The 27,697-nt window shown below is 57.2% G+C and overlaps 1 protein-coding gene across 2 annotated transcripts; it reads right to left on the bottom strand.

The window, feature by feature from the left end:
- TMPRSS3 (transmembrane serine protease 3) lies at window positions 1-26,093 on the bottom strand. Of its 2 annotated transcripts, XM_036243237.1 has the most exons (13): window positions 25,915-26,093; window positions 20,070-20,180; window positions 19,151-19,267; window positions 18,633-18,756; window positions 14,966-15,091; window positions 13,806-13,849; window positions 13,028-13,193; window positions 12,283-12,452; window positions 9,908-10,003; window positions 9,663-9,665; window positions 7,176-7,318; window positions 3,733-3,885; window positions 1-638 (listed from the first exon to the last, which is right to left on the bottom strand). In XM_036243237.1, exons 1-13 carry the CDS (start codon window positions 26,006-26,008, stop codon window positions 621-623), a joined length of 1,365 nt encoding a protein of 454 aa, XP_036099130.1. In that variant the 5' UTR covers window positions 26,009-26,093; the 3' UTR covers window positions 1-620. The 2 variants fall into 2 exon arrangements, with proteins under 2 accessions (XP_036099130.1, XP_036099129.1); XM_036243236.1 differs by lacking the exon at window positions 9,663-9,665.
- Between the last annotated feature and the right edge of the window lie 1,604 nt (window positions 26,094-27,697).

The raw sequence follows: 27,697 nt of genomic DNA, 5'->3' as shown, positions 1-27,697 counted from the left end.
GCTTGTGATTTCAATTTACACGAGCGGTCAGTGCACATGAGACAGGCTCCCACGGACAGACGAGGGCGCGTCTGTCCTGTGGGAGCAGGGGACAATACACATAGGTACCAAGTGCTACAAAACAGAATGGAAATAAACCTTACACTAATCACGCAGAAGGAAACCTTGGACGGAGGAAACGTGTGTTTGGTGCCGGTGCCTGGGGATAGAAGTGCGTGGCCAGTGGCCGAGCGCCTGCAGTTCTGGGCCAGCCCTTCTTCCCCGCGTGGCCAGAGGGTCCAGCACTGTGCACGCGAGACTTGCTCACGTTGTCACTCGGGTTGAAGGACTGCCGTGGAGAAAACCTCATTGACAAGTGGGAAAGGGTAGCACTTTGGAGACGTTCCTGTTTGGGTTCTTAGGGAAGGTTGGAAAGGCGCTTCAAGGTCGTTCAGTCCAAGGCCCCAGTGGCTCATCAGAGGTGCTAGAAGCGAGTGGTCCCAGATGTTCGGATGCTCCTCTCGGCCCCGCCGAGCGCTGGAGTCTTCGCTCGGTCCACAGTTTCCACCAGGAGTCCACGGGGGGAGGGGGATGGCTCCATCAGGGCAGGAGCTCGGCGTGGTGGCCTGTCCCCTTTCTCTTCATGTCTTCAAGTCCCTCTAGAAATAAACACGAGGGGTTATCTGTCAGCACTTTAAGCCAGCCCTTCAACATCAGGACCGCGCGGGCACCTGCAGCGTGCCGGGTGAAGTGGCCACCGCTGTCCACGATGAGGGGGACAGAGCTGGCCCCTGCTGGACGAGGCTGCCAGCCCCACGCGCCCTCAGTCCCGTGTAACATGGCTCCCCTCCCCACAGGGGCCTCCCAACCCGCCAGCCTCTGCATCTCTCTTCGCCGACCCCAGATGGTTTCCACAGTTGTCACATGCACCCCCCAGCTCTTAGCACTGGGTTCCTGAGTCCTGGCCTGAGTCGGAGCAACTGTTTTAATCCCCAACGAGACAGGAAACCACGGGACGAAATGAAGATGATCCGCAGGACGTCCCATCAGCGAAGGGATGGGCGAGCCCCTGAAGACGGGTGAGCTGTCGGGAGGCCCTCTATCCATGTGCCGGAGGAGCCATTAAAGATGCAGACCTGCCCTGGCCAGTTTGGCTCAGCGGTTAGAGTGTCGACTTGCGGTCCTGAGAGACCCGGGTTCGGTTCCCGCTAAGGGCATGTACCTCGGTTGCAGTTTGTCCCCGGCCCTGGTCGGTCGTGCGGGTGGCAGCCACTCGATGTGTCCCTTTCACATCGATGTTTCTCTCTCTCTCTCTTCCTCTCTCTCCCTCCCACTCTACCTGAACAAAAAAAAAATGGGAAAGTGTCCTTGGGTGAGGATAAAAAAATAAAGATGCAGACCTGGAAACGCTCCCGGGGGAGGGAAGCCTCTCCGGTCTTCCCCGGGGACACCTGGAGAGACTGCAAAAGGGCTCGTCTCACACTGGCCTGCAGGCCGGAGGCAGCGAAGAGGCTCTGGGGCATCAGGAGGGCACCATCCGTCCATCTGTCACAAACAGCTCCTCCGGCTCCACGGAGCCCTTTCTAAGCCGGACGGGGAGCCACACGGCCCGGAACCGTGTGCTTTGAAGACCCCGTGCCTCAGGGTCACCAGGGCCCTCACCCTACATCACACCCCCTGGAGAAGGGCCCCGGGGACTTCGAGGTCTACAGACAGACAGGGAGAGTCCTGTGCACCCCACACTGGAGAACGGCCCATTCTGCTATGCAGTGTGTGCTGGGGCTGTGCTCTGGGGCCTTAGGCAGGTCCCCTCACCTGTGATACGAGGACAGTCCTGGGACCTGCCACCCAGGATGATGCCGAGGGGAAATGGGCTGGGACCTCACACGGCACTACTGTTGGAAGGCTCCAAGGCGACTTTGGGAACTTGCCCTGTCCCGAGCCCCCCTCCACAGCTTGAAGACTGGGAGTGGTTTCTTTTCTTTTTCTTTTTGTAAAATTTACCTTATTGTTAAAATTATTACAGATGTCCCTCCTTTTCCCCCCTTTGACACCCCCTCCGGCTCCCCCCACAATGCGCCTGCACACTGTTGTCTGCGTCCACTGGCTGTGCATATGTGCACATCAGTTCTTTGGTTTCTCTCTCCCTGCCTCCACCCCCTTCCCTCTGAAGTTTGTCAGTCTGTCCCCTACGTCCATGTCTCTGGATCTGTTTTGTTCGTCAGCTTCTTTTGTTCCTGATGCTCCGTAAGCCAGTGTGTCCAGGGCACCCGTTTAAGGCTCGGCTCTCCTGGGCAGCGGCCTGGCCACACGCTCTCAAGCCCCTCACGCAGCCCCGTGGAGGGCGCAGCTCCGTGGCGTCGCGGGCGAATTCAGACCTTGCTGCTACCTGCCACCCAGCAGCCCACAGGGTCTGCAGTCCAGGCGTGGAGGCTGGGCAATGAGGGCTGCTCTTTCTCTGATACTCCGGCCGAGGGTTTGGGCTGAATTTTGTGCCAAAAAGCTTAGTGCTGGGACGTCTGCCGATTAACAACTAAATGAGCACCAGCAGGTGCCCCCGCTGCGCCTGACTTCCAGCAGGTGCTGCTTGCCCAGCCGCCAGCGGGCACTGGGGCGGGCACCAGGGCAGGAACTATGGGCACCTGCAGGGGGCACACAGCTCACAGCTGCAGGGCTGGATGTCACACCGGCCGAGTCCCAGGCCTGGGCCCCAGCCTCCTACAGAGGGAACCACAAGTAGTCTCTCATTTAAAGCAAAAAGTCCCAAGAAAGACTCAGAAAGGCCCGAGGCACACTGGGGTCTGCTGTCCTTCTCAGCCTATTGTTTTACGTTAAAAGGAGTCTTTCCAAGGCCTCTGGTCCCCAGGGACAGGAGGCAGCTCACGGGAGGGACCCAGAGGCCGAGGGAGGGAGAGGGAGGACGTTCCGGGTGACGAAATGTCCCGGAACTGGGCAGAGGGGCCAGCCCTGCAGCGAGGCCCAAACGCAGCTGAACGGCCCACTTCAAAGCGACTACTTTTATGTTACATAAATTTTGGCTGAATTTTTAAGAAAAGGTCTTTGAAACTGGTTTCAAGTGTGATGTGAGGCTCAGAGGCCAAGATCAAGTCAGCAAACATTAGCCAAGTACCCGCGAGGTGGGGACCGCCTCCACCCAGACCCAGTGTGGCCTGCCCCCCCCCCCCGCCCCGCCGCCTGCACCTGTCCTCTGGAGTCGCTGTGGCCCTCCTTCCACTCCCTGGGTGTCCCCCCTCCACCCCCATCCCCAGGACTCCCCGGCTCTCCTGGCCCTGCCAGCCAGCCTCTCTAACCTCCCTCCCTCCGCAGCTTCTCCCTCCAGGGAGCCCCCACAAGCACAGAGCTGCCAGGCTCTTCCTGAGCAGGGACTCTGCATCCTGTCCCTGGCTCCTGGCAAGGTCCAAACCCCTAGTGGGCATCTGGGGGTCCTGCCTCCCCCTCTCACCCTCGACCACCCTCTGTTCCGTGCCCACTCACTCATCGCCGTCCTCAAGAACTCCTCCCAGCTGCCTCCCCTCCTTCCCGACTGGCAGAGCCGCAGTCACCAGGTGCCCACCCTGCCAGGGCCACTTCCACACGGCCTGGCGGTGGGTGAGCCTGCCCACGCCCCACGCCCAGGGGCCACAGAGTCACTGCTTGGCGAATGGCAGCGGCTGGCGGCTCCCCGGCGCCCTGCGGCAGGACGGGGTCCAAAGAGGTGGACGGACAGGTCCCGGTGGACCGGCGGGCACCCACCTCCATCTGCTCGTGGATCCAGTCCAGGAAGGCGGTGATCCGGGTGTACACCCCGGGCTTGTTCACGTCCGCGCAGCCGATGCCGAAGCTCGTCGCTCCCACCAGCTTCCACTCTCTCCTCTCCTGACACACCAGGGGTCCCCCGCTGTCTCCCTAGACAGCAAGGAGAGAGGCTAAGGGTCACGGGACAGGCACCGTCACGGGTGTCCCTGGTCCTAGCACAGGACTCCCCGGTCATCGCATCACAAAATCCAGTGTGAGGGCGGCTCGGTGTTCACTCTGCGGCCCTTCCAGACTGGGTGGGCACCCCTGGCTGGGCACTCCTGGGTGGGCACCCCTGGCTGGGCACCCCTGGCTGGTCACTCCTGGTTGGGCACCCCTGGCTGGGCACTCCTGGCTGGGCACTCCTGGCTGGGCACTCCTGGGTGGGCACTGCTGGCTGGGCACTCCTGGGTGGGCACCCCTGGCTGGGCACCCCTGGCTGGGCACTCCTGGGTGGGCACCCCTGGCTGGGCACTCCTGGTTGGGCACCCCTGGCTGGGCACCCCTGGCTGGGCACTCCTGGCTGGGCACCCCTGGCTGGGCACCCCTGGCTGGGCACTCCTGGGTGGGCACCCCTGGCTGGGCACTCCTGGTTGGGCACCCCTGGCTGGGCACCCCTGGCTGGTCACTCCTGGTTGGGCACCCCTGGCTGGGCACTCCTGGCTGGGCACTCCTGGCTGGGCACTCCTGGGTGGGCACTGCTGGCTGGTCACTCCTGGTTGGGCACCCCTGGCTGGTCACTCCTGGTTGGGCACCCCTGGCTGGGCACTCCTGGCTGGGCACCCCTGGCTGGGCATCCCTGGCTGGGCACTCCTGGGTGGGCACTGCTGGCTGGGGACTCCTGGGTGGGCACTCCTGGCTGGGCATTTCTGGCTGGGCACTCCTGGCTGGGCACTCCTGGCTGGGCACTCCTGGCTGGGCATCCCTGGCTGGGCACTCCTGGCTGGGCATTTCTGGCTGGTCACTCCTGGTTGGGCACCCCTGGCTGGGCACTCCTGGCTGGGCACCCCTGGCTGGGCACTCCTGGCTGGGCACTCCTGGCTGGGCACTCCTGGCTGGGCATCCCTGGCTGGGCACTCCTGGCTGGGCATTTCTGGCTGGGCACTCCTGGCTGGGCACTCCTGGCTGGGCATTTCTGGCTGGGCACTCCTGGCTGGGCACTCCTGGCTGGGCATCCCTGGCTGGGCACTCCTGGCTGGGCATCCCTGGCTGGGCACTCCTGGCTGGGCACTCCTGGGTGGGCACTCCTGGCTGGGCATCCTTGGCTGGGCACTCCTGGCTGGGCATCCCTGGCTGGGTACTCCTGGGTGGGCATCCCTGGCTGGGCACTGCTGGCTGGGCACTCCTGGCTGGGCATCCCTGGCTGGGCACTCCTGGCTGGGCATCCCTGGCTGGGTACTCCTGGGTGGGCATCCCTGGCTGGGCACTGCTGGCTGGGCACTCCTGGGTGGGCACTCCTGGCTGGGGACTCCTGGCTGGGCACCCCTGGCTGGGCACTCCTGGCTGGGCACTCCTGGGTGGGCACTGCTGGCTGGGGACTCCTGGCTGGGCACTCCTGGCTGGGCACTCCTGGCTGGGCATCCCTGGCTGGGCACTGCTGGCTGGGCACTCCTGGCTGGGCACTCCTGGCTGGGCACCCCTGGCTGGGCACTCCTGGTTGGGCACCCCTGGCTGGGCACCCCTGGCTGGGCACTCCTGGTTGGGCACCCCTGGCTGGGCACTCCTGGCTGGGCACTCCTGGCTGGGCACTCCTGGGTGGGCACTGCTGGCTGGGCACCCCTGGCTGGGCACCCCTGGCTGGGCACTCCTGGGTGGGCACTGCTGGCTGGGCACTCCTGGCTGGGCACTCCTGGCTGGGCATCCCTGGCTGGGCATCCCTGGCTGGGCACTCCTGGCTGGGCACCCCTGGCTGGGCACTCCTGGCTGGGCACCCCTGGCTGGGCATCCCTGGCTGGGCACTCCTGGGTGGGCACTGCTGGCTGGGGACTCCTGGGTGGGCACTCCTGGCTGGGCACCCCTGGCTGGGCACTCCTGGCTGGGCACCCCTGGCTGGGCATCCCTGGCTGGGCACTCCTGGGTGGGCACTGCTGGCTGGGCACTCCTGGCTGGGCACTCCTGGCTGGGCATCCCTGGCTGGGCACCCCTGGCTGGGCACCCCTGGCTGGGCACTCCTGGCTGGGCACTCCTGGGTGGGCACTCCTGGCTGGGCATCCTTGGCTGGGCACTCCTGGCTGGGCATCCCTGGCTGGGCACTCCTGGGTGGGCATCCCTGGCTGGGCACTGCTGGCTGGGCACTCCTGGGTGGGCACTGCTGGCTGGGCATCCCTGGCTGGGCACTCCTGGTTGGGCACCCCTGGCTGGGCACCCCTGGCTGGGCACTCCTGGCTGGGCACTCCTGGGTGGGCACTGCTGGCTGGGCATCCCTGGCTGGGCACTCCTGGTTGGGCACCCCTGGCTGGGCACTCCTGGCTGGGCACTCCTGGGTGGGCACTCCTGGCTGGGCATCCCTGGCTGGGTACTCCTGGGTGGGCATCCCTGGCTGGGCACTGCTGGCTGGGCACTCCTGGGTGGGCACTCCTGGCTGGGGACTCCTGGCTGGGCACCCCTGGCTGGGCACTCCTGGCTGGGCACTCCTGGCTGGGCATCCCTGGCTGGGCACTGCTGGCTAGGCACTCCTGGGTGGGCACTGCTGGCTGGGCATCCCTGGCTGGGCACTCCTGGTTGGGCACCCCTGGCTGGGCACCCCTGGCTGGGCACTCCTGGCTGGGCACTCCTGGGTGGGCACTGCTGGCTGGGGACTCCTGGGTGAGCACCCCTGGCTGGGCACTCCTGGCTGGGCACTCCTGGCTGGGCATCCCTGGCTGGGCATCTCTGGCTGGGCACCCCTGGCTGGGCACTCCTGGCAGGGGCCCTTCGTCCCTCGGGTGGTCCCCCAGTGTCTCTCTGCCACATTCTGCATGCGCTGAACCCAGGAAGGTCCAGGCAGCTGCGTGCAGCCGAGGCAGTGCTCTCAGATGGAAGGGCTGCCTGGCCGGGGAGCTTTAGCTGACCTTTGGCCCAAGGTAGAATGGGGGTCCCACCCACCGTGGCTCTGGAGGCCCACATTCACCGGTTCCTACCTGCCTCCTGCCTCTTGTGTGCCCCTGCACACTGGGAGCCGGGGTGGCGAGGGAAGCATCCTCGAGGCCCCTCCTCCCACCCGGCACCCAGCGCCTGGATAAACACGGCTGGCCAGGAACGGGCACGCTATCTTGAGCAAACTTCTTCCCACGCCCTGTAAGTTTGCTTTTCAGTCAGTCGCAGGGACATGCTGGCAGTGGCCTGTGCCACGGGCTGGATCTATGTCACGGGGCCTCGCCTTGCCCCTTGCCGTGGCCCCTGGGGTCACCACGGGCCCCTACCTGGCAGCTGTCCACGCCGCCCTTCAGGTAGCCGGCACAGAGCATGGAGGGAGAGACGATGCCGCCGTACACGTCCCTGTGGTTGCAGATCTTGTTGGAGATTAAAGGCACAGCTGCGTGGTTGAGGACTGGGGAGGCGTCGCCTGTGTCAGAGGAAGAGGGGGGCGTGCAGTGAGGAATTCAAAGGGCTTGCATCCGGGGTGGGGGCCAGGGCCAGGGACACGCCACCAACACTGCAATGGCAGGGACAGCCAAGCCTGCAGGTGGACGGCGGGGGCTCTGCCACCAGCACCAGCCAGCCGTAGGGCTCCCTCCTCAGTGACGGGCCCCACAGGCCCTGCTGCTTCCGTCAGAGCCACCCACTCCCCTAGGGGACCAACAAGGGAAAAGGTGGGGGCAGCTGTCACCGCCGTGGACCTCCCCAGGGCCGGCCCTGGGTCAAGCGTTTGATCCACACCGGACTGTTTGGTTCTCAGAGCAACTCAGGTCACAGAAGGGAAACAGACTCACGATGTCACACACAGCTCTTGGAGGAGCCCTGGGTGGTCTACAGAAAAATGTCCACGTCCCCATCCCCAGGACCTATGACCATGTCACCTTACATGGCACAAGGGACTTTGTAGACTTGAGGTGGGGACATGACCCTGAGCTATCCAGATGGACCCTGAATATAATCACAAGGAGCCTTGACAGGGTCCCAGGAGAACAGTGGTGATGGATGCAGAGTCAGAGGGGAGAGAGACTGGAGACGTGCAGCTGGCTGTGGGACGGGGGAAGGGGCCAGGAGCCACGGAATATGGCCCCTAGAATCTGGAGAGGGCAGGGAGCCGGCTCTCCCCAGAGCTCGAAGCAGCTCGAAGCCTTGCAGCCCTCCTGCCATCCTGATCCCAGCCCTCCGAGACTGGCACAGGACTCCGAGCTCCACGACTGTGAGGAAATGCCAGCGTGTTGTTTTAAGCCACTGAGCCTGGGGTCCTTGTTTTGGCAGGAAACAAACACACCTGCCGTCGATCAGCCTCCGCACCGACACGAGATCGACACCCCCTGACTTAACCTGTTTGTAAGTCGGACTGTCGTCATGCTTTATAGGCTTAAAGCAGGACACCCCCATTCTCATTCCTATGGCAGGTACCCCCAGGGCGGGTCTGCATGCCACAAAACCCTCATTTTAACGGCTCACGTGCCCTGCAGTGGAGACCACCTGGCCATGGGCTTGGCTGAGATGGCACCTGTCCGTCCTCAGTACTCAGGGTCTACTGAAGACAGTGAAGCAGTCCTCCTAGGGCACTCGAGTTCATGCACAACAGCATGAACGGGGACACGGCAGACAGCACACCCACAGACTCTCAGACTTCCACCACCTGGTCACGTGAGCCAAGCAGGTGCTCAGCAGCCCTGTCCCCTCCCCTCCAGGGGAGCAGGAGCGCAATGCCCCTCGGGCTGCTGTGACCGCAGACAGCGCCCGTCGCTCAGCTCAGCACCGTGCACGGCGCGACGCGCTCACAGCGTTGGCGTCACAGCTTCCGCTCTGGGCAGGAAGGCGCAGCCAGCCGTAGGGACGAGGCCCTGTGCTGGGGGAGGACTGTGCTCCGCATCTGGGTAAGAGGCGTGTGCCTTGGACATTCAGGAGGGGACAGACTCAGCGAAGAAGTCTCAAGGGAACACACCGAACCTCAGGTCTCAGGTTGAACTGTGGGCCCTGAGCATGCCCACCTGCAGCCTTAGAATGTTTGAAACAGTCTTTGCAGGTGTAAGCAAGACAAGAACCTCAAGAGCAACCACCCTGGGGCAGGGTGGGCCTTAACGCCAAAGACTGCTTACAGGAGAAAGGGGGGCGATCTGAGACAGGGCCAGGGGAGGTCATGTGGAGACCAGGAGAGATGGAAGGGATGCCTCTAAATTCACGGACACCAAGGTGGCTGGAGCCACCAGGGCCGGGCAGAGGCCGGGATCAGACTCTCCCTCAAAGACTCCAGAGGGGACCAGAAACCAAGGTGTTGGCCTTGACTTCAGACTTCTGGCCTCCAAACCCGTGAGGGGACAAATGTCTGTGGTTTGAAGCCACGCGTCCAGGAAAAGTTAGAACCGCCCCAGGACACGGGTGCTCTTCCTCCTCACCCGGAAAGCGACCAATGGGACACCTAGGAACGGTGACCACACTGCCGCAACGGTACAGCTTCGATCCTCATGCATTTTTTGTTCCCATTACTAATATGTTATGATCATAGCAACAAGGTCCCATTTGTTTGCTTTTTCTACTTGCTGTTTTTAGGCTGAAATAACACATCTACCAACGTCACACACGGCACATCCTCCTCACCAATTACAGGCTTGTCTTCTGCATACATCTCGGGAAGGGTCTGTACTGGGGGGCCGTGCACTCCGTGAGCCCCGTGGGAGGAGAGGACAGGTGAGGAGGAAGGGGAACCCCCTGGCGTGTTGGCGAAGCTGGCTCCGTGGCAGCGTGCCCACAGCTCTCCTTCACACCTGCTTCTGTCCCGAGAGTCTGCCACTTCGCGGCCAAGGCAAAGGGCACCGCGACCCGTGACCCACCGCTACTCGCTGCCTGCATTCTGCCGGGGCAGCTGACTGACACCCCCAAGAGGGACATGTGGGCGTCCCGTGGGAACGGGACGTGGGGACACGGGATGGGAGCGTGTCGGTGTGGCCGTCTACCCGGCCCTCCCGTACTGGGCGCCCTGGACTCAGAATCTTGATTTCAGACCACTGACCTCCTTCCTCCGTGGCCCCCCATCCCGACGTCCAGCACAGCTTCCCATCAGGAAAATGCTCTTCCGAGTTGGGCAGACAGATTGGTTGGATCATCTCTGTTTAAAGAGGAGACAATGGCTCTCAGATTTGTCCCGGAAAATAATGCGTCTCGTCAGTGCTTACCTGTCTGCAGGGCACTAGCGATCTCCACAAGGAAGGTCAAGCCCTTGTCATTTCAAAGCTGTCAGCCCGGCCCTGGCTGATTTGCTCAGAGGTTAGAGTGTCGGCCCGCGGACCAGAGAGTCCCGGGTTCTGTTCCCACTAAGGGCACGTACCTTGGTTGTAGTTTGTCCCCAGCCGAGGCTGTGTGGGCGGGTGGGTGGCAACCAGCCAGTGTCTCTCTCTCCCGTCAATGTGAGTGTCTCTCTCTCCCTCCCGCTCTATCTGAAGATAGATGCAGAAATGTCCTCAGGTGAGGATAAAAAACAAGGAAGAGAAAGCTGTCAGCTCAGAGCAGAGCCCCTCTCGCATCAGGGCAGCGGCAGCGAGCCTGGACGGGTCAGCGCATGTTCTGGAAGGGCCGAGCCAAAGCGCTGAGGCTCCGCAGGCTAACGGGTCTCAGCTCTGCCGCAGTAGCGTAGAAGCGGCCTCGGGCAGCGGTGAACAGATGCGTGTGCTTGTGTTCCAATAAAACTTTATTTACAAAACAGGCAAAGGGTCAACGTTGGCCGCGGGCCACCGTTTGCCCAGCCCTGGTCCAGACTGTGGGCGTCCTGCTTTACAGAACAGGCCCCCGTGAATCTCCCTCCCCCGACACCCCTGGAGGCAACAGCTGCCTGTCTGCGGGCTGTGCCTCAGGGGCTTTCACAGAACAGTCTGAGGCAGGCCAGGCTTTTCTGGGGACGACAATGTGGGAAGGTGGAGAGAGACTGGGGGAGAGTTCATTTACATTTTATCAAACTACAACCGAAGATCATGACTCATGCTCAGCCAGTGGGCACGGCCATTAACACTTCTCCGCTGCTGCAGGCTGTTTCCTGGCAGAGTGTGCCACGTGCAGGGTGTGACGGCTGCCAGGCCAGGCCCGCCGCCCGGCTGCCAGCGTCCGGCTCCCAGACGGGGCCTCGTCTATCACCCCGCTGCTCCCCACGCTGCTGTAACCCTGGGGGAGGAGGACGGGCTAGACTCTATTTGGGAGTGGCTCATAATACTTTGTTTGCAGCCGCAAAAAGTTAGAAAGTTCTATCTTTGGTGGCTTTTGGGTGACCTCCAGAAGTCAGGTCTCGACGTGTCCCACAGAGACCTGGAGCCTGCTGAACTCAGCAGCTGACGGAGAGGATGTTCCTGAGAATCTCTGGCAGGTGGAGATGCCCAGTGTCTTCCAGATCGTAGAGAAGTGGCTGCAGGAAGGACCACACGACCACCGGCTGGCCGGCCTGGGAAACACTCCCTTTCTCCACCAGATGGAGACGCGACAGGTGGGGACCTCATCACGACAGGCACCCGGCAGAGAGAGCTCTGTGTCCACAGGCCAGAGACCTCCTTCCACCAGCTAGAGGCACCAGGTGGCCTGGCCTGGACAAGTCCCTTTTATCTCCAGGTGGCCCCCACAGGAAGAAAATGGTCCCTGTGGGAGACCCAGGGGGGCGGACAAACCAAACTGACCAAAGTAGAACCACAAAGGCTCTGAAATCGAGTTCTCACCAGGGCGGTGGCCACAAAAGTGGACCAAGACTGCACAGTGAGCCTGAATCTGACTGCCTGCCGACACTGACGGTGTGCCCAGGGTCCAGTCTCCCTGAACCGTGACTGCCTGCCGACACTGACGGTGTGCCCAGGGTCCAGACTCCCTGAACCGTGACTGCCTGCCGACACTGACGGTGTGCCCAGGGTCCGGTCTCCCTGAACCGAGACTGCCTGCCGACACCGACGGTGTGCCCAGGGTCCAGTCTCCCTGAACCGTGACTGCCTGCCGACACCGACGGTGTGCCCAGGGTCCAGACTCCCTGAACCGTGACTGCCTGCCGACACTGACGGTGTGCCCAGGGTCCGGTCTCCCTGAACCGTGACTGCCTGCCGACACCGACGGTGTGCCCAGGGTCCGGTCTCCCTGAACCGTGACTGCCTGCCGACACCAACGGTGTGCCCAGGGTCCAGTCTCCTAACACCACAGACTGACGGTCCAGGAGGTGACTGAGGATTTCTCATCGTGCCAAGGACCTGGGATGTCCCCACTTTCATGAGAAGAGAACCCCCTGGCGCCAAACCGAAATGAATGAGATGTGGAATTCCCGCCGAGGGCTGCCAAGTCTGTCCTCAAGATGCCCCCACAAGCAATCACAATCTCTCCTGAAACAAGCAAACGCAACAGAACGACAAGGAAATGCAGACGAACCGTTGAAGGTGAGCGGCCCCGCCAACTTCATGAGGGCGATGTCATTGCCCAGCCTCTTGGGCTTGTACTTGCTGTGGTAGATAATTTTGTCCACCAGGTGGGAGGGGGCTGGACTGTCCAGCAGGGAAACGAGGCCCACCTGGATGGTCCACGACTTGGGGGTGTACAGGCTGCAATGAGAAGACAGAGGTGAAGCAGGAGACACCCAGTCACTTTAACCCTGGGCCCTGGTGTCCCCAGACCCAGCTCCAGGGGATCGCAGAGGTGACACGGTCCTGCGTGCCTGCGTCCCAGTCTGCCTGAGCGCCCTGCCCTGCAGAAGGACACCCACCCGCACCTTTCCTGCAGTGGCCTCCAGCCTGCACCTCTGAGGGAGGTAAAAATAACAGGGAATAAAAACCTCCCTGGAGAGAGACTGCTCTGGGGCGACTACGCCCCCTCCCGCGCTGCACTGTCTCGCCCTCGGCCACAGCACGGTCCACCGTGATTGGCTGTAGGGAGGTGGGTTTCCTCCTGCGTGAGAACTTCCTGTCTGTTCTGTGAGAACTGCGGGTCTGAGATCTACGCAGCCGAGGGGTGGTCCGCGAGGAGGGCGGTGCTGCCTCCGTGTGCCCAGCAGCTGTGAGGATCTGGTCCGTCTGCCTTCTGGACCTGCGGCTCCACCCAGAGCCGCCCCGTCCCACCGCGCCGGACTGGACGGTGTGCGGAAGATGAGGACCCCACCCAGGAGGTCAGGGGCACTCACTCGTACACACAGTGGGCAGCGGTGACGATCCACACCGGGGTGATGACGGAGCCCCCGCACAGGTGGTAGCCCTGGAACTGAAGGCTGGCCTGCCAGGGCCACTGTGCGAGCGAGGACATGTTTCCACCCACGATGCGCGCGCTGTAGCCCATCCTCAGACCACAGGCTGCGGCGGAGAACAGGGTTGGGGTCCATCCCACAGACCTCTCCTCTCCCTGCCGCCCCACAGAGCTCACGGGCTGGGAGGGGACTCACGGGGTGGGGGGGCAGGTTACCCGAGACGAGGGACGAGTGGGGTATCATGGGGGTACCGTGGGAAGAGCCCATCAAAGCAAAGAGCCCAAGGCTGGCAGCACCCCTCCTCCAGGTGTGCGTGCCCCGGGATGACGACCAGGAGCTCGGGGAGACTCCCACAGCCCCTGCTCACTAACAGTGCTGGTGGGCACCTGCCTGACTTCTCCGGACCCAGCCCTGCCCTGGGAATGCTGCCAGGATGAGGAGCGCCCGCCTGGGGCTGGGGCACTTCCCCTCGAGGGGGTGGAGGGAGGAGAAAGTCAGGCCACTGGAGCCACTACAGTGACTGGACATCACACATCACGCTCCTGTCTGCTGCTGAGAAGTCACTCTGGGCCACCTCCTCCCCACAGGCGGCTGACCCTCCCCTGAGCTGGAGCCACAGTCTCCCACCAGGCACTAGGCGGGAGGGGCTGGGGGAGGGGAGGGCAGGAGTCTGTGAGCCAGCTCTGCTTCCTTTTATCTCTGTTTCTGAAACTCTTACCTGTGCACTTCAAGGTGACCACACGCCCCGAGGCACATCCCTCCCTAGAGTGGAAAAAGTGAGCTTAATGATAAATGCACAAGGCCTGTGAAAGGAACACTTTTTAACTCAATCTCGGGGTAAAAGAGAAACAAACACTGTTCTGCTCTTGAACACAGATTACAACTGAGTCTGTGTAACAATTCGTTGAAACACCACCCACTGACGGCAGCGCCCCGCGGTGAGGGGCGGGGAGCGTTTCTCAGCTCTGCCCGCTGATGATTAACCAGCGCTGTCACGTCAACATAGGCGGGGGCCACTTCCGGGTCAGTTTCACCCCAGTGCTCTTCACGGGCCCCTGCGGGACGTGGGTGCCCACTGGTCAGAGGCAGGCTCGCCTGGCGTGAAGTCCTTGCAACCAGGGACACACACTGGCAGAGGTGACAGGCATCCCCTGCGTGGGTGGGAGCCGGCACCTGCTCTTCTCATGGTCCACCCAGAACCTTCGTAACTTCTGCTGTCAGAGCCCAGACCTGTCAGGAGGTGAGCGGTCCCTACGCATGGCATGTGTGTCCCAGGGCGACTGTCAATTACAGGACAGACAGGATGACAAACTGTTGTTTCCCCGAGCAGAGAACACACTCCGCTTGGGGTTCGGTCAAGGCATCAGGAAGTCTGGAGCTTGGGGTCAGAGCACCTGACTGCGTTCCCATGGAGACACAGGCAGGTGGCCCCTCTAAGCTTCAAATACCTGCCTGTCATTTAAGGACACCTCATTGTACCTTCTTCATGAGTTGTTGGGAAAAACGTGAAATGTAAATGCTGCACATTAAGGGACTCTGTGAGCAAAGACGGGTATGTTTCTTTCTTCATTCTTTCTTTCTAATTGTTTCCCCTCGCTCCTTTGCTCCTTGCAAACACGTGGGCGTGCCCACTGTGTGAGGTACAGTACCACATTTAGGGCACGCACATCCGACTGCTCCTCCGCCCCCCCTTCTCTGCCGGTCACATGTGTCCGTCTGGGTTAGGTTCTTGCCACCAGCCAGCGTGCCCCGTCTAGCCACAGCGGCCAAGCGCCACCTTGCACTCGGAGGGAACACTCTCCTGTCCCGTGTGTCCTCGCGGAGCAGCAGCAATGACACGGGAACACAGTGCGGACAGCCACCCCACCTGGCGCTCACCTCACGTACACCGATTGGTGCAGAGCCGTCACTTTGTCATCTGGCAAGAGGTGATTGATGGAGACAAAGTCCTCTTGGAACTGCTCCTCCAGCAGGTCCACTCGAAGGGTGTTTGAACTGAGGTAGCTGCAAGCACATTGGAAACACAGACGCGGCGTGAAATGTTCGCCGTGCTTCAGATCACCTGTGCCCACGTCACCGCATCACGGTATCCTGCTGAGGGCATGTCGTATCCCCCCAAACTGTCAGAGTGCCCACGTCACAGCATCACAGGCACCCTACTCTGGGATGTCACTGTGCCACCCTAATTCATCAATGTGCCCGTCACACTGTCACAGGTATACTGAGGGGATGTCACTGTGTCTCCCCAAACCATCAGGGGTTTCTTCTCGCCAATGATGAAGGCGTTCTAAACCTGGGGTCTGGAAGGGTGGACCCTGCGGCTCCTCCCCATGGCTCCACCCATGAGCACAGGCGAGGGCGCCAGGCAGGAGGACCACTTTCTGAAGCAGCGGGTGGGACCCCCGACACATTCAGCTACACTGACCTCTGCTTGGCTTGAACGAGCCCCAAGGGAACAGAACCCAGAACCAGGCAGGTGTTTTCAGGTGGGCACGAGAGTGGGAATGCTGAGCGCCCCGAGAACAATCGGTGAGGGAATTGTTTCCTGGTCTGCACGGGGTGAGCATGGGTCCCCGCCGGAGGGAGGAACACAAGGAAGGAGGTCAGGGGACACCAGGAGCAAACAGAAGTGGAAGCGTCAGGCAGCAGGTCTTCCGGGGAACGAGGGTAAAGAAGGTCCGACTTAAAAAACCAAGTGTTTCCAGAGTTGTGAGCAGGGAGGTGGTGAGTGATGTCCACTTCCCCTTGCTTTGTGGCCTGAGCAAAACACGGGACACAGGCCACTTCCCGCTAACACACCATCCACGTGGGGGCCACTTCCCGCTAACACACCATCTCCGTGGGGGCCACTTCCCGCTAACACACCATCCACGTGGGGGCCACTTCCCGCTAACACACCATCCACGTGGGGGCCACTTCCCGCTAACGCACCATCTACGTGGGGGCCACTTCCCGCTAACGCACCATCTACGTGGAGGCCACTTCCCGCTAACGCACCATCTCCGTGGGGGCCACTTCCCGCTAACGCACCATCCACGTGGAGGCCACTTCCCGCTAACGCACCATCCACGTGGGGGCCACTTCCCGCTAACACACCACCTACGTGGAGCTCCGAGTCCGTCGGGGCCGAGTTCGGAGGAAATGTAGCCAGGTGGCTGCAATGACCGGCCCAGGCTCCCAGGCACTGCTCACACGCTGACGGGGCAGGAGGCCTGTGCACAAGCCCAGTTACCGAAATGCGCCCCCATGCGGTGGGCTGGGCTACATGTGGGGTATGAAATGCAAAGGGACCCCAAACGCTACAGCTGGAGCCCTGTAAACCATCAAAGTCTCCAAGAGAAGTAATAACCACAGCCACAGACCCTCACAGGGCATTCTGTGGCCAGGCTCGCTTCTACATGCTCCAAGGTGACCCCCAGATGGCCCTTCAGAGAGGGTACTGTTATTGTCCCTATGTTTGCCGGATGAGCTCTTTGACCCGCCTAAGTGTGCCCTGGGATTTGAACCCAGGACCCGACCTGACAGCCTAGCTTCTTTGTGATCACAGACATCTGACAGGGGACACAGCAGAGCAAACCATCAAAGGAGGCCTTTGAAGGAAAAAGAAGGAGAATTAAGGAAAAAAGAACAGAAGCAAACCCCAGAGTTGAAGCAACAGACAAGGAAGAACAGGGCACGTTGACAGGAGGAGTCGGCAGTGCTGAGGGAGCCCGCCCCTCGAGGGGCCGTCAGGGAAGGAGGGACTGTCCTCCAGGGGCTGGGCTGCACAGACACCGAGGGAGCCCAGGGAGGGCAGGTGGAGAGGGGTCACTGAGTCCTGTGCAGAACAGAGGAGAGGCCTGGGAACTGGGGACAGGGTGGTGCCCCAGGAGGGAGAGGAGGGGAGACAGGAGGGAGGACGCCCCCTGATGAGCTCGAAGAAGGGCCTCCAAAGGGAACAGAAATCCTATTTGCAGGGATGGAGCATGCACATGTGTGTATGTGTGTGCTCGCACACTTGCGCATAGTGTGTAAGGTGTGATGTGTTTGTGGTGTGTGGTGTGTGATGTGTTTGTGGTGTGTATAGTGTGTGTGTGGTGTGTATACATGTGTGTGCATACATGTGTGTGTAGTGTGTGTGGTGTGTATAGTGTGTGTGTGGTGTGTTTGTGGTGTGTACACTGTGTGTGTGGTGTATGATGTGTGTGTAGAGTGCGTGTGGTGTGTGATTTGTTTGTGGTGTGTATAGTGTGTGTGGTGTATGATGTGTGTGTAGTTTGTGTTTGTGGTGTGTGATGTGTATAGTGTGTGTGCATTTGTGTGCATGTGTGTGTGGAGTGTTAGTGGTATGTATAGTGTGTGCGCGTGTGCATGTGTGTGCATGTGTGTGCATGTGTGATGTGTTAGTGGTATGCATAGTGTGTGTGCGTGTGTGTGCATGTGTGTGATGTGTTAGTGGTATGTATAGTGTGTGCATGTGTGTGCACATGTGTGTGTTCATGTGTGTGTTAGTGGTGTGTGCACGTGTGTGTGCGTGTGTGTATGCATGTTTGTGTGCGTGTGTGTGGCTTGCATCTATGAGGAGAAGGTCTATGGGAGTCTCGCAGGCACTTGAGCGGTGGTGTTTGCTGTCGTCACTGAGCTGGAACTGCAGCTGATGTCCGCGTCACCGGGGCAGAAGGCAGAACTCAGGGGCGCAGGCTGGAGGGCCTTTGGGGTTTCACTGGCCTCAGAGAAGGAGCTGAGAATGTGACGCATCGGGTTTGAAGCGGGAGGGTCCTGGAGGGTCAGTGAGGCTTTGACCACCATGAGTTTCACTGGGTACAAGCGGGGATGTGTCTCCAAGTTCACCCTCGTCGCCCCGCTCACTTTCTGTGAGGCACTGTGACTCAGGGGCCTGCCTGCTCTGAGCTCGGAGTCAAGAGCGCAGGGTGACACACAGGCCCCCATGGCAGACGGCAGTTGTCACTAGTCAAAGGAAGGGGCAGAGAGAGAACGAGGCCCGGCAGCAAGGAGAAAACATGTCATGTTAGTGCGAAAAGCCACACAGACAACAGCAAACACTGAAAAGTGAGTATTTCACTACAATAGTTCTTTCTCCCACATTGCTAAACGGCTGTTATGAATAATTGTGTTTTCACCAAATTGCTGACTTTCTGCCCTTGGTTCTCCGGGGCTCCTTGGGAAGTGTGTGTAGGGAGGAGGACGTGACCCCGGGACCCAGCGGGTGGTGTTGGGAGGCGCCTCTGGCTGTGACCGGGGAGCTGGGGGTTCGTCTTCATCCCCGGAGCTCCTCTATTGCACCTTTGCACCTGGTCCATCCTGGCCCCGAGACAGTCCCCGAAATGCCATTTCTCGTGTGATCGTGTGTGATCTTTCTCACTTGGTGTGTTGGGTCCTGGTTTGCACACCTCAGTGAAGATGATGCTGAGCCTTGCGGGGGGGCCACAAGGGTGCCATGTGATAAGAGGTGCCACATCCTGTAAGTGCCCAACTAAATGGTCGTTGTCTCATCGTGATCACTATTAATGTTTTACCCGTCAGCCGGAAGTGCTCTTCAAATTACCTTGGAAACCCCAGCTGGGCACAGGCGACGTTAGCGTGGTGACCTCTCCAGTCGTCAGAGCACACGGTCCTCCAGGCCGCCTCCGTGAACACCTGGAGCACGCCGTTCTGACCGCTCACGCGCACTGGCCAACATGGGCACAGCAGTCCGTCAGTGGGCAGCAGGGCCCGGAGGCGGCGGGCAGAGATTTCTCTGCGGCCAGCTCAGACCTCCTCTGCTGAATCCAACCTGCCCTTGCCCACAGCGCCCCACCCTCTCAGGGACCTCCTACTGCCTGGCCCCCCTGAGTGCTCTTGGGGATCTCTTATTGCCCCTGGAGTCCCCCCAACCCCATTTGAGCTGCATGGAATTCCCTTCACTTCACACCCAGCCCAGGACCTCCTGGGGGCCAGCTGGGTCACAGCAGAGGACATAACTTGACACTGGCACCGACGTGGACCCATTTGACAGGTGGGAAAGGCTGGGGCTGGGTAGTGCTGACTCCCTCCTGTGTCCGCAGTGCAGAGGCACGACCTTACCGCATCGGTACTCATCCTCCCCGGCCTTGCAGTCTGAGACGCCGTCACATCGAGCCTTCAGTTCAATGCACTTGAAGGACGACCGGCACCTGTACTTTCCGGAGCAGTCGAAGTGGACTGAGGACAGCAGGAGGCGGAGTGTCACCGGAGCGCGCCCGCAGTGCGCACCGCCAGCACCTGTCCACCTGCCCGTGGCCTCGACCTCGCCCATCAGTAATGAAGCTGCATTGAAACTGCCCCCGTGTCAGCAGCCAAGTTTCTGTTCCAAATTCCAGGGGGTGGGGCTGTGCACCCCATTCTGTTTCACTGGGTGGCCTTGGGCCATAACTGGAGGTGAATTTCGACCCCGGAGGGCTCAGGGTCGAGAGAGAAACTACGTGGCTGCAGACTGACCGGTTGAGCCAGCTGAGCAAGGAGTCCTGAGTGACGCCTCTCGGCCCCCAGCTGTCTACCTCCTGTTATCTCTAAGGACTGCGGACCACACCGCAGAGCAGCTGGAGAATGCGTTCCAGTTATTGGAAACGGAAAGTGAGAAATTGTTCCCTCATAGAAACCATCCCAATGACTCACTTTCTCAAAAGCTACATGCACCTTCTTTTAGAAATAGCAGGCGCCTGGTCTGAATGGTCTCCTTGTCTTCTCCACCCAGCCCTGCACCCCCCTGCCGGCGGCTTCTATTTCATCAGCTGCCTGCAACGCTTCTAACTGGGCAGGTTCTGGGGTGGCAAAGCTCCGGGCATGGCCAGCAGCCCCTGCGGGGCCCCAGGTGGGCTTCACCTTCACGCAGGCCAAGCGGCCTGGAAGGAGGGCGCCCCAGTGATTCCGGCTGGGCGGTGCACCACGCTGGCTGGGGGAGCTCATAAGTGTTTAAGTGCCTGAATGGGTCTTTGAGAGCTGCTAAATAATAAATCACACTCACTGCCCAGACCAATGGCCAGAGCTAAGATCAGCGCGATGACCCCAATGACGATGATCGGGAAGAACTTCAACGGCAACAGCGACAGGATCTGTGCGGCCACTGCGTCCGCATCTGAAAATCAAAAGAAAGCCACAGGGCAACACGTCTGAGTGAACGCAAACAGAGCTTAGCTGTTCATCTCCCCTCCCTGTAAGGCAGAGACTGTTCCAACTCCAGGGAAGCGACCTTCATTTACAGCAAGGGCCACCCCAGGGCAACGTTCTCTGGAAGTCCAGCTCCATGCCCTCCATCGCTGACCCGGTTCCGTGTATCCTGGGTTGAGGGATGGTGCTGTGGGTTGAATTGTCTGTCTCAAGAAAGATATGTTGAGGTTCTAATTTCTAGTACCCCAGAATGTGATTTTATTTGGAAATAGAGTCTTTACTGGGATAATGAAGTCCCAAGGAGGACATTAGTGTGGGCTGGTGTTCTTACAAAAAGGAGAGAGTTGGACACATAGGATAACACACACACACACACACACACACACGGGGGATATGAAGGGACGAAGGGAGAAGCCACATGAAAGTAAAGGCAGAAATCAAGGTGATTTGCCCTGGCCGGTTTGGCTCAGCGGTTAGAGCGTCGGCCTGCGGTCCTGAGAGACCCGGGTTCGGTTCCCGCTAAGGGCATGTACCTCGGTTGCAGTTTGTCCCCGGCCCTGGTCGGTTGTGCGGGTGGCAGCCACTCGATGTGTCCCTTTCACATTGATGTTTCTCTCTCTCTCTCTGTTCCTCTCTCTCCCTCCTACTCTACCTGAACAAAAAATGGAAAAATGTCCTCTGGTGAGGATAAAAAAAAAAAAGAAATCGAGGTGATTTACCTAGAAGCCAAGGAGCACTAAGGATTGCCGGTAAGGTGCCCGAAGCCAGGAAGGGTTCCCCTGCGGGCCTCAGGGGGACACGGCCTGGCAATGCCGTGGTTTCAGACTGCTCGCCTCCAGAACGGTGAGACAATATTTCTGTTGTTTTAAGCCACCTAATTTGTGGCACTTGGTTTCGGTGGCCTGGGAAACCGAAACGAAGGGGAAGTAGAACACCAACGTTCAAGGACATTTTCCCACGGAGGAGGATGACATGGAGAATCCAAACAGGTGGGGACCTCTGAAAGGGCCACCAGATGATGCCGCAGACTGTTCTTCGTGGGCCTTGTGCACAGCAGCACCATGGCCTTGGTTCCCGAACATCGTCCCGAGGGTGCTGGCCAGACCAAACAGCCTTAGAAGATAAAGATACTGTCTCTCTAGAGCAAGGGGCAGGTTTGTTTACTGTCCAGCTTACTCAATATTACGTCTTCCTTTGAGGGAAGTGTGTGCAGGTGTGCAGGTCCGCTACACTGATTCTGGTCCCCTGAGCTGTGGGTTCCTCGGCTGTGATGCAGACCCACTGTGTGCACAACGTACAGCTGGGCTGCTCCATGTTGTCTCCGTGGGACACGATCGGCATGAGCAATGACTCAAACAGGGCGTGGGGGCCACTTGTGCCGTGAGTAATCAAGTCCTCTGCGTCTGACCCAGGAGTCTCGTGTCTTCCGCCAGCATCCATGGAACTGTGGTAGTCTGACTTGCCGGCTTGCACCAGACCCTCCCAGTTCTCGCCCAAAGTACCAGGCAGATTGGGTGGAAAGGAGATGCGAAGAGCATTAAGATACCCAGAAGTAGAAGCCTCTTTGCACAACCAAGAGAATGCCCATCAGCACCCTTGACTCTCCGAAGAACAGGTCATTTCATGCAAATTACCTCACCAATCCTGAGTTGTTTTCCCTTAAATTGGGATGGTTGGAATGGAGGAAGGGAAGAAAGCCTTCCAAGGGCCATGCCATGGCTCAGGACAGACACTACCCCTGCCTCTCTCCTGGTCTTAGAGGTGTTGAGCTGAGAGGTCTCCCGTGGAAGAGCCAAATAGACCTCTCCCTGCCTGTCGTTGGAAACACACAACTTCTTCACCTCCTGGCAATAGTGTGACTATATAGTGGTCAATATCCTCAAGACTGCCTTAAAAATAAGAAAATTTAAATACCAATATGGGGGGGGGGGGTAGAATGAGAAGGAAAGGAGGAAAGAGGAAGCAAACGAAAAGGGTAAGAGGGCAAACAGAAGAAGCCAAGGGGAATGACGAAATGCATGCAGCATACAACCCTCAGTGACCACGAGGGACCCAGAGAGAGAGGAGGAGAGACGGAGAGACGACCGTAAGCTCTTAGCTTGGGCCTGGATGAGCAGGCAATGTGTTCACTGCGTTGTTGGCACTTAGAACAACACCTGGCACCAGGAGTTCTTGATAAATATTAGCAAACTGAATGACTGGGTGGGTGGGTGGATGATGGATGGATGGATGGATGGATGGATGGATGACTGACATCATGATAATGAAGGTTGCTTATCTCGGGGTTAGAGATCAATTCTTTTCGAGGAAAACAGTCTGCGGTCTTGAGTTCACAGAGCAGAAGCCTCTTGTCCGCCCTCTCCCACCCTCACCCCAGCCTGCACCAAGTTAATAAGTCTCCCCTGCTAAGATGCCTTCTCTACATTTGCAATGTAAAAATCAGCAGGAACCCCAAGAATGACCTAATATGATTCCAGTTTTTCTCTAAGTTGATTTAGGAAATGAATCCAGGTTGTAGAGTCAAAAGTCGTTATTCGGTCAGAACCTTTGTATCCGTTCATGTTGGCCCCGTCACTACTCCGCCATCATGTCCTGTGGGCACTACTGTGGCCCAGCCCCTCCTTGTTCTGTCTTTGAGGATGTGCTTAAAACAAAGAGCAATGAGCATAGTATCGCTCCGAAAAGAAAGCAAATGATAAACAAGCATTAAAAAAAACCCACCTCAACTGAAGATGAAAAAATGCAAATTAAACATAACTATATATCAACTTCCCAATACATTCTTCTTATTACACTCACTACAGTCCAAAGTGAAAGGAGATGGACATCCACTTATAGTCAACTTGCACCGTGTGAACTTTCTGACAGTCAGATTGGAAACATGCATCAAAAGTTTAAAAATGAATGGTATCTTTTTTAGTTTCTCTTTCTGTGTGTTCATTATTGGTATATAAAAATGCCATCGATTTCTGGATGTTAATTGTGTATCCTGCTACTTTGCTGAATTCATTTATTAAACGTAGTAGCTTTTTGGTGGAGTCTTTAGGGTTTTCTATATACAATATCATGTCATCTGTTAATAATGATAGTTTCACTTCCTCCTTTCCAATTTGGATGCCTTTTATTTCTTCTTCTTGTCTGATTGCTGTGGCTGAGACTTCTAGTACTATGTGGAATTAGAGTGGCAAAAGCGGACATCCCTGTCTTGTTCCTGTTCTCAAGGAAAATACTTTTAGTTTTTGTGTTTGCTCAAAATATTAAAAGTGGAACTGCCATTTGACCCAGTGATCCCACTTCTAGGAATATATCCTAAGAAGCCTGAAACACCAATCAGAAAGAATATATGCACCCCTGTGTCCATAGCAGTGCTATTTACAATTGCTAAGATCTGGAAACAGCCCAAGTGCCCAACAGTAGATGAGTGGATAAAAAAGCTGTGGTACATATACACCATGGAATACTATGCAGCTGTAAGAAAGATCTTTTATCCTTTGAGACGACATCAAGAGACCTGGAGAGTTTTATGCTGAGTGAAATAAGCCAGTCCGAGAAAGACAAGTATCACATGACCTCACTTACTTGTGGAATATAATGGACAAAATAAGCTAACAAACAAAACAGATTCAAAGACATGGAAGGAGGGAACAGACCTACGAACCTCAGAGGGAAGGTGAGGTGCAGCAGGAAGAGAGAAACCAAAGAACTTATAGGCACATATGCACAGTCCACGGACACAGACTTCAGTTTGGGGAAAGCAGAGAGGGGTAGGAGTGGGGAGGAAGGGATCACTGGGGAAAAGGGGGAACATCTGTAATACTTGCAACAATTAAAAAAAAATGAATGGAATATTTGATCTAGTAAATCCACGTCCAAGAATTTATCCTAAGATGCCATCATAGATATACACAAATGTCTACCTACAAGGATACTTAGAGGAGTGACATTTATAATATTACAGCTAAATTATCGACAGAAGAAACTGGTGAAATAAATAGTATAGAGACACTTAAATGATAGAGAAAGGAGGTTGGCAAATATTTTCTGTAATGAACCAGATAGTAAACAATTTTTTTTTTTTTTTGGTACGTGCCCCTAGCAGGAACCGAACCCAGGACTCTCTGGTACACAGGCCGACGCTCCAACCGCTGAGCCAAACCAGCCAGGGCAACGTTTTAAATCTTATGGGCAATATGCTCTCTGTTGCATCTATTCAACTCTACCATGGCATAAAAGCAGCCATTGACAGTAGGTGAATAAATGGATGTGTTTCAATAAACCTTTATTTATAAAACAGGCAGTGAGTCAGATTTGGCCCCTGGGCCATAGTTTGCCAAACCCCAAAGAATATCCAAGTACTGAATGCCATGGAAAAATAAACAAGATACTGTTTAGTTAAAAAGAAAAGCTTCAAAATGGTACTAGAGTATTTGTCACTTCCAAAGGGAAATATAAATATATTGATGAGAGAAAGGCAAGAAATCCCACATAAAGTGCTAATAGAGTTATCTCTGAGGAATGGTAAAATTATGGGCAATTAAAAATTTTTTGATTAACTGTATTTTCCAAATTTCTACAATGAACAATACATTGCTTTATTGAACAAGAGACATTTCAAACAGTTTCTGTTCCTTCCCACTACTAGGAATTAATCACGAAGAAATAATTAAAAATTGGCATGGAGAAATATGTATAATGCTTATATTATTTATATTAGAAAATATTAGAAACAATTACATGTCAACGGACGACGAAATGGCTAAGTTACACATCTACTTGATGGAATGTTGTGATGTTTTAACAAAAGGCGTTTATAAAAGCCAAAGGCCCACGGGAACCGCTGGCCTCTGTCAGCGGCGTGAAGGAACGAGTACTTATGGGCGATGACAGGAGGAGAATGAACGCAGATATAAAAACCAGGTAAAATTTGGGGGTCAGGTGATTGTAGGCTCCTTTTAAAATTTACATTTGTGTTAATTTTGGAGGAGTATTTTTAAGTTGTGTGTCTTCTCTTTTACTTGAACTCTCTCCTCCCATCTCCCGTCCTCTCCACTACCCCAACATCAGTGATGGTTTAAAGAAAGCATTAGGGTAGCCCCTTCCTCATGCCTTCTGGAACCTCAGCCAGAGCCCCCCGGTGTCCCTCTCCCTTGCCTCAGAGGCCGGTACATCTGACCTCGCCCAGGACCAAGCCACCGCCCACTGGACAAGTCCTGGTAGACTCTTACCAAAAACATCCCCGCTGGGTAGGCATGATGGAATCGACCGTTTCGCCAAACATTTGTGAGTTGTTTACAAAACCAGCTTTCCCCCCTTTGTTGCTATGAGCCACTGTGTCGCCTGCCATTGAATTTTAATCTAAGCATCTAATACTTTCAGGGATGTCCACTGATGAGCACAGGTCCTCAGGACTTTCTGGAGGGCTCAGAGATTCGGCCAGGATCTGACTCCCTAACCCCCAGGGGCGACTGGAGCCTCCATGTCTGAAAATCTCCACCCAGAGAATACAAACACCTGTGAACAAAACACCCCCCTGGGAAGCCCCTGCTCTCCAGTGTCCTGTGAACCAAATCGCATCTGTTCGGTGAGTGAGGTGTAAGGGCTCCTGGTGAGATATTACCCCAGAGGGACACTCAGCCCTCAGCCACTTTTGTCATCTAGATGGAGAGGGGGACATGCAGAAACCGTGTCCGGGTTCCACCTACCTGGTGCGACAGAACTTATTTTCAGGTCCTCCAGGCCGAACAGGGACCTGAAGGAGAAGGGGGCTTCGGCCGCCGGAGGGTCGTTCTCCCCCATGGTGACTATCTCAGGGTCTCTGAGGTTCGGTTCCACGCCCACCTCCACCTCCTTGGCCGAGAAGAACAGAAAGTGGTTTTGTACATTTCCCTATTTACAGTTTTAGCGTCAAACACGTCCTGGCTGTGTTCAATCTTGGCAATCTGACAGTCCACATTAAGCAAATTCAGTACTGATCAACGAAAACTATTTGGTGAGAACGCGGCCTCTCTGAGCTACGGCAGATAGCAGAGGGAATGGTGGCCTGAGCGGAGAACAATGAACTTAATTCTGTTACAATAACAACCTTCCCGATGTTTGCTCGACCAATCTTAAAATCAACTGAGCGCACCTCTTCGGAGATACACCCCTTGGCCACTCAGAGGTTACCACCCCATGATTTCACAGACGACAAGTCACTTTCAAAGCACATTCCTTCTCTTTTTTGTCCCTGTCGCTCGTCTCACCGCACTCGACCCTTGGCCTGTGCATGGGATGCACCTGCCATGAACATAGGAAGTTTTCATACTCACATAATGTCTGCGCCCCTCAAATGTCAATGGCACCGCGGAGGGGACACTCGTCCACAGTATTTGTAGCTTTCCTGGCTCACACAGCCATGACCTAATTAAGGATGAAAGTATCCGGGCCCTTGGGGTGCCTGGTCCCCGCCCCACAGTCATAGCAAAGACAGGAGTGGCTGGCAGCCGCTGGCGGCACCAAAATGCCACCGGGCTGGGTTTCCTCCGGGAGAATTCCTCCTATCACGAGGCCCCAGAGGCCAGGGCCTTTGGAAGTCATTTCCAGCAACTCTCAGAGGGGCGGAGGGAGCAAGGGACTGGCCAAGCGTCCCCACTGCAGTGCAGTCGCTGTCCCCGGGGGCAGGATGACTACTCCGGGAGGCTGCTCCCTCAACGCACTAGTCCGGAGGTTCCAACGGGCACCGAAGCCTACACACTTAGAGCCGCTTTTCAGTTCCTTTTCCTTCACCTGTTGTGACATTTGACATTCAAAAGGGAGCTATTAAACTATTTAAAACAAACCGTGTCTTCATGCTGTTTCACATGGTCACCGGAAAACCTAAGCAAGAGTTGCACGTCAACAACATTCATTTCATGCCCATGGTCAGAGTGGCTTTGAAGAGGATCTTAGAAAACCGGTCAGTTCACCGTCAGCATTTCTTTGATTCTTGCTGATACCGGCTGGTTAACTATCAGCATGTAGCAAATGACGCAGCTTAACTTTGTAACAAGAGGAAGACTAAATGATAACATGCTTCCTGAAACATGGAACCCAGGCCAGGAAGTCCCTCCCCGAACAGGCCATCGTTGGCAGGTTTCGACACGGAGAAATGTCGAGGCGTCCCCAGTCAGTGGCGTCTGCTCCCCCCACCCCCTTTACTCACCATTTCTGGAGCCGCCATCATTAAAAGCACAAATAATTTCCTTTTTCATTATAAAAAACAGCGGAACGGTGAGCAGGCTGCCAGCGGTTTGGGCCAATCGGGAAACAGTTCCACCAAGTCACTCAGCCTTGTCGACTCAGTCATCAGGGCGATGGCACGCTGGCGGGCGCCTGTGTAACCTGACCGGCTTGTGGTGTCAGGTAGCCGAGGTGGTATGACCACAGGGACCGGGGAGAGGAAAATGTGGCTGCCCTTTAATTAGTAAGTAAGGTAAGCAGACCTTTGCAGAAACTCCACGGAAGAGA

Source organism: Molossus molossus, unplaced genomic scaffold (genome assembly GCF_014108415.1).
Source record: "Molossus molossus isolate mMolMol1 unplaced genomic scaffold, mMolMol1.p scaffold_m16_p_5, whole genome shotgun sequence".
Lineage (NCBI taxonomy): Eukaryota > Metazoa > Chordata > Mammalia > Chiroptera > Molossidae > Molossus > Molossus molossus.
Note: the sequence above shows the minus strand (reverse complement) of the source record. Positions and strands in the feature narration are given on the sequence as shown.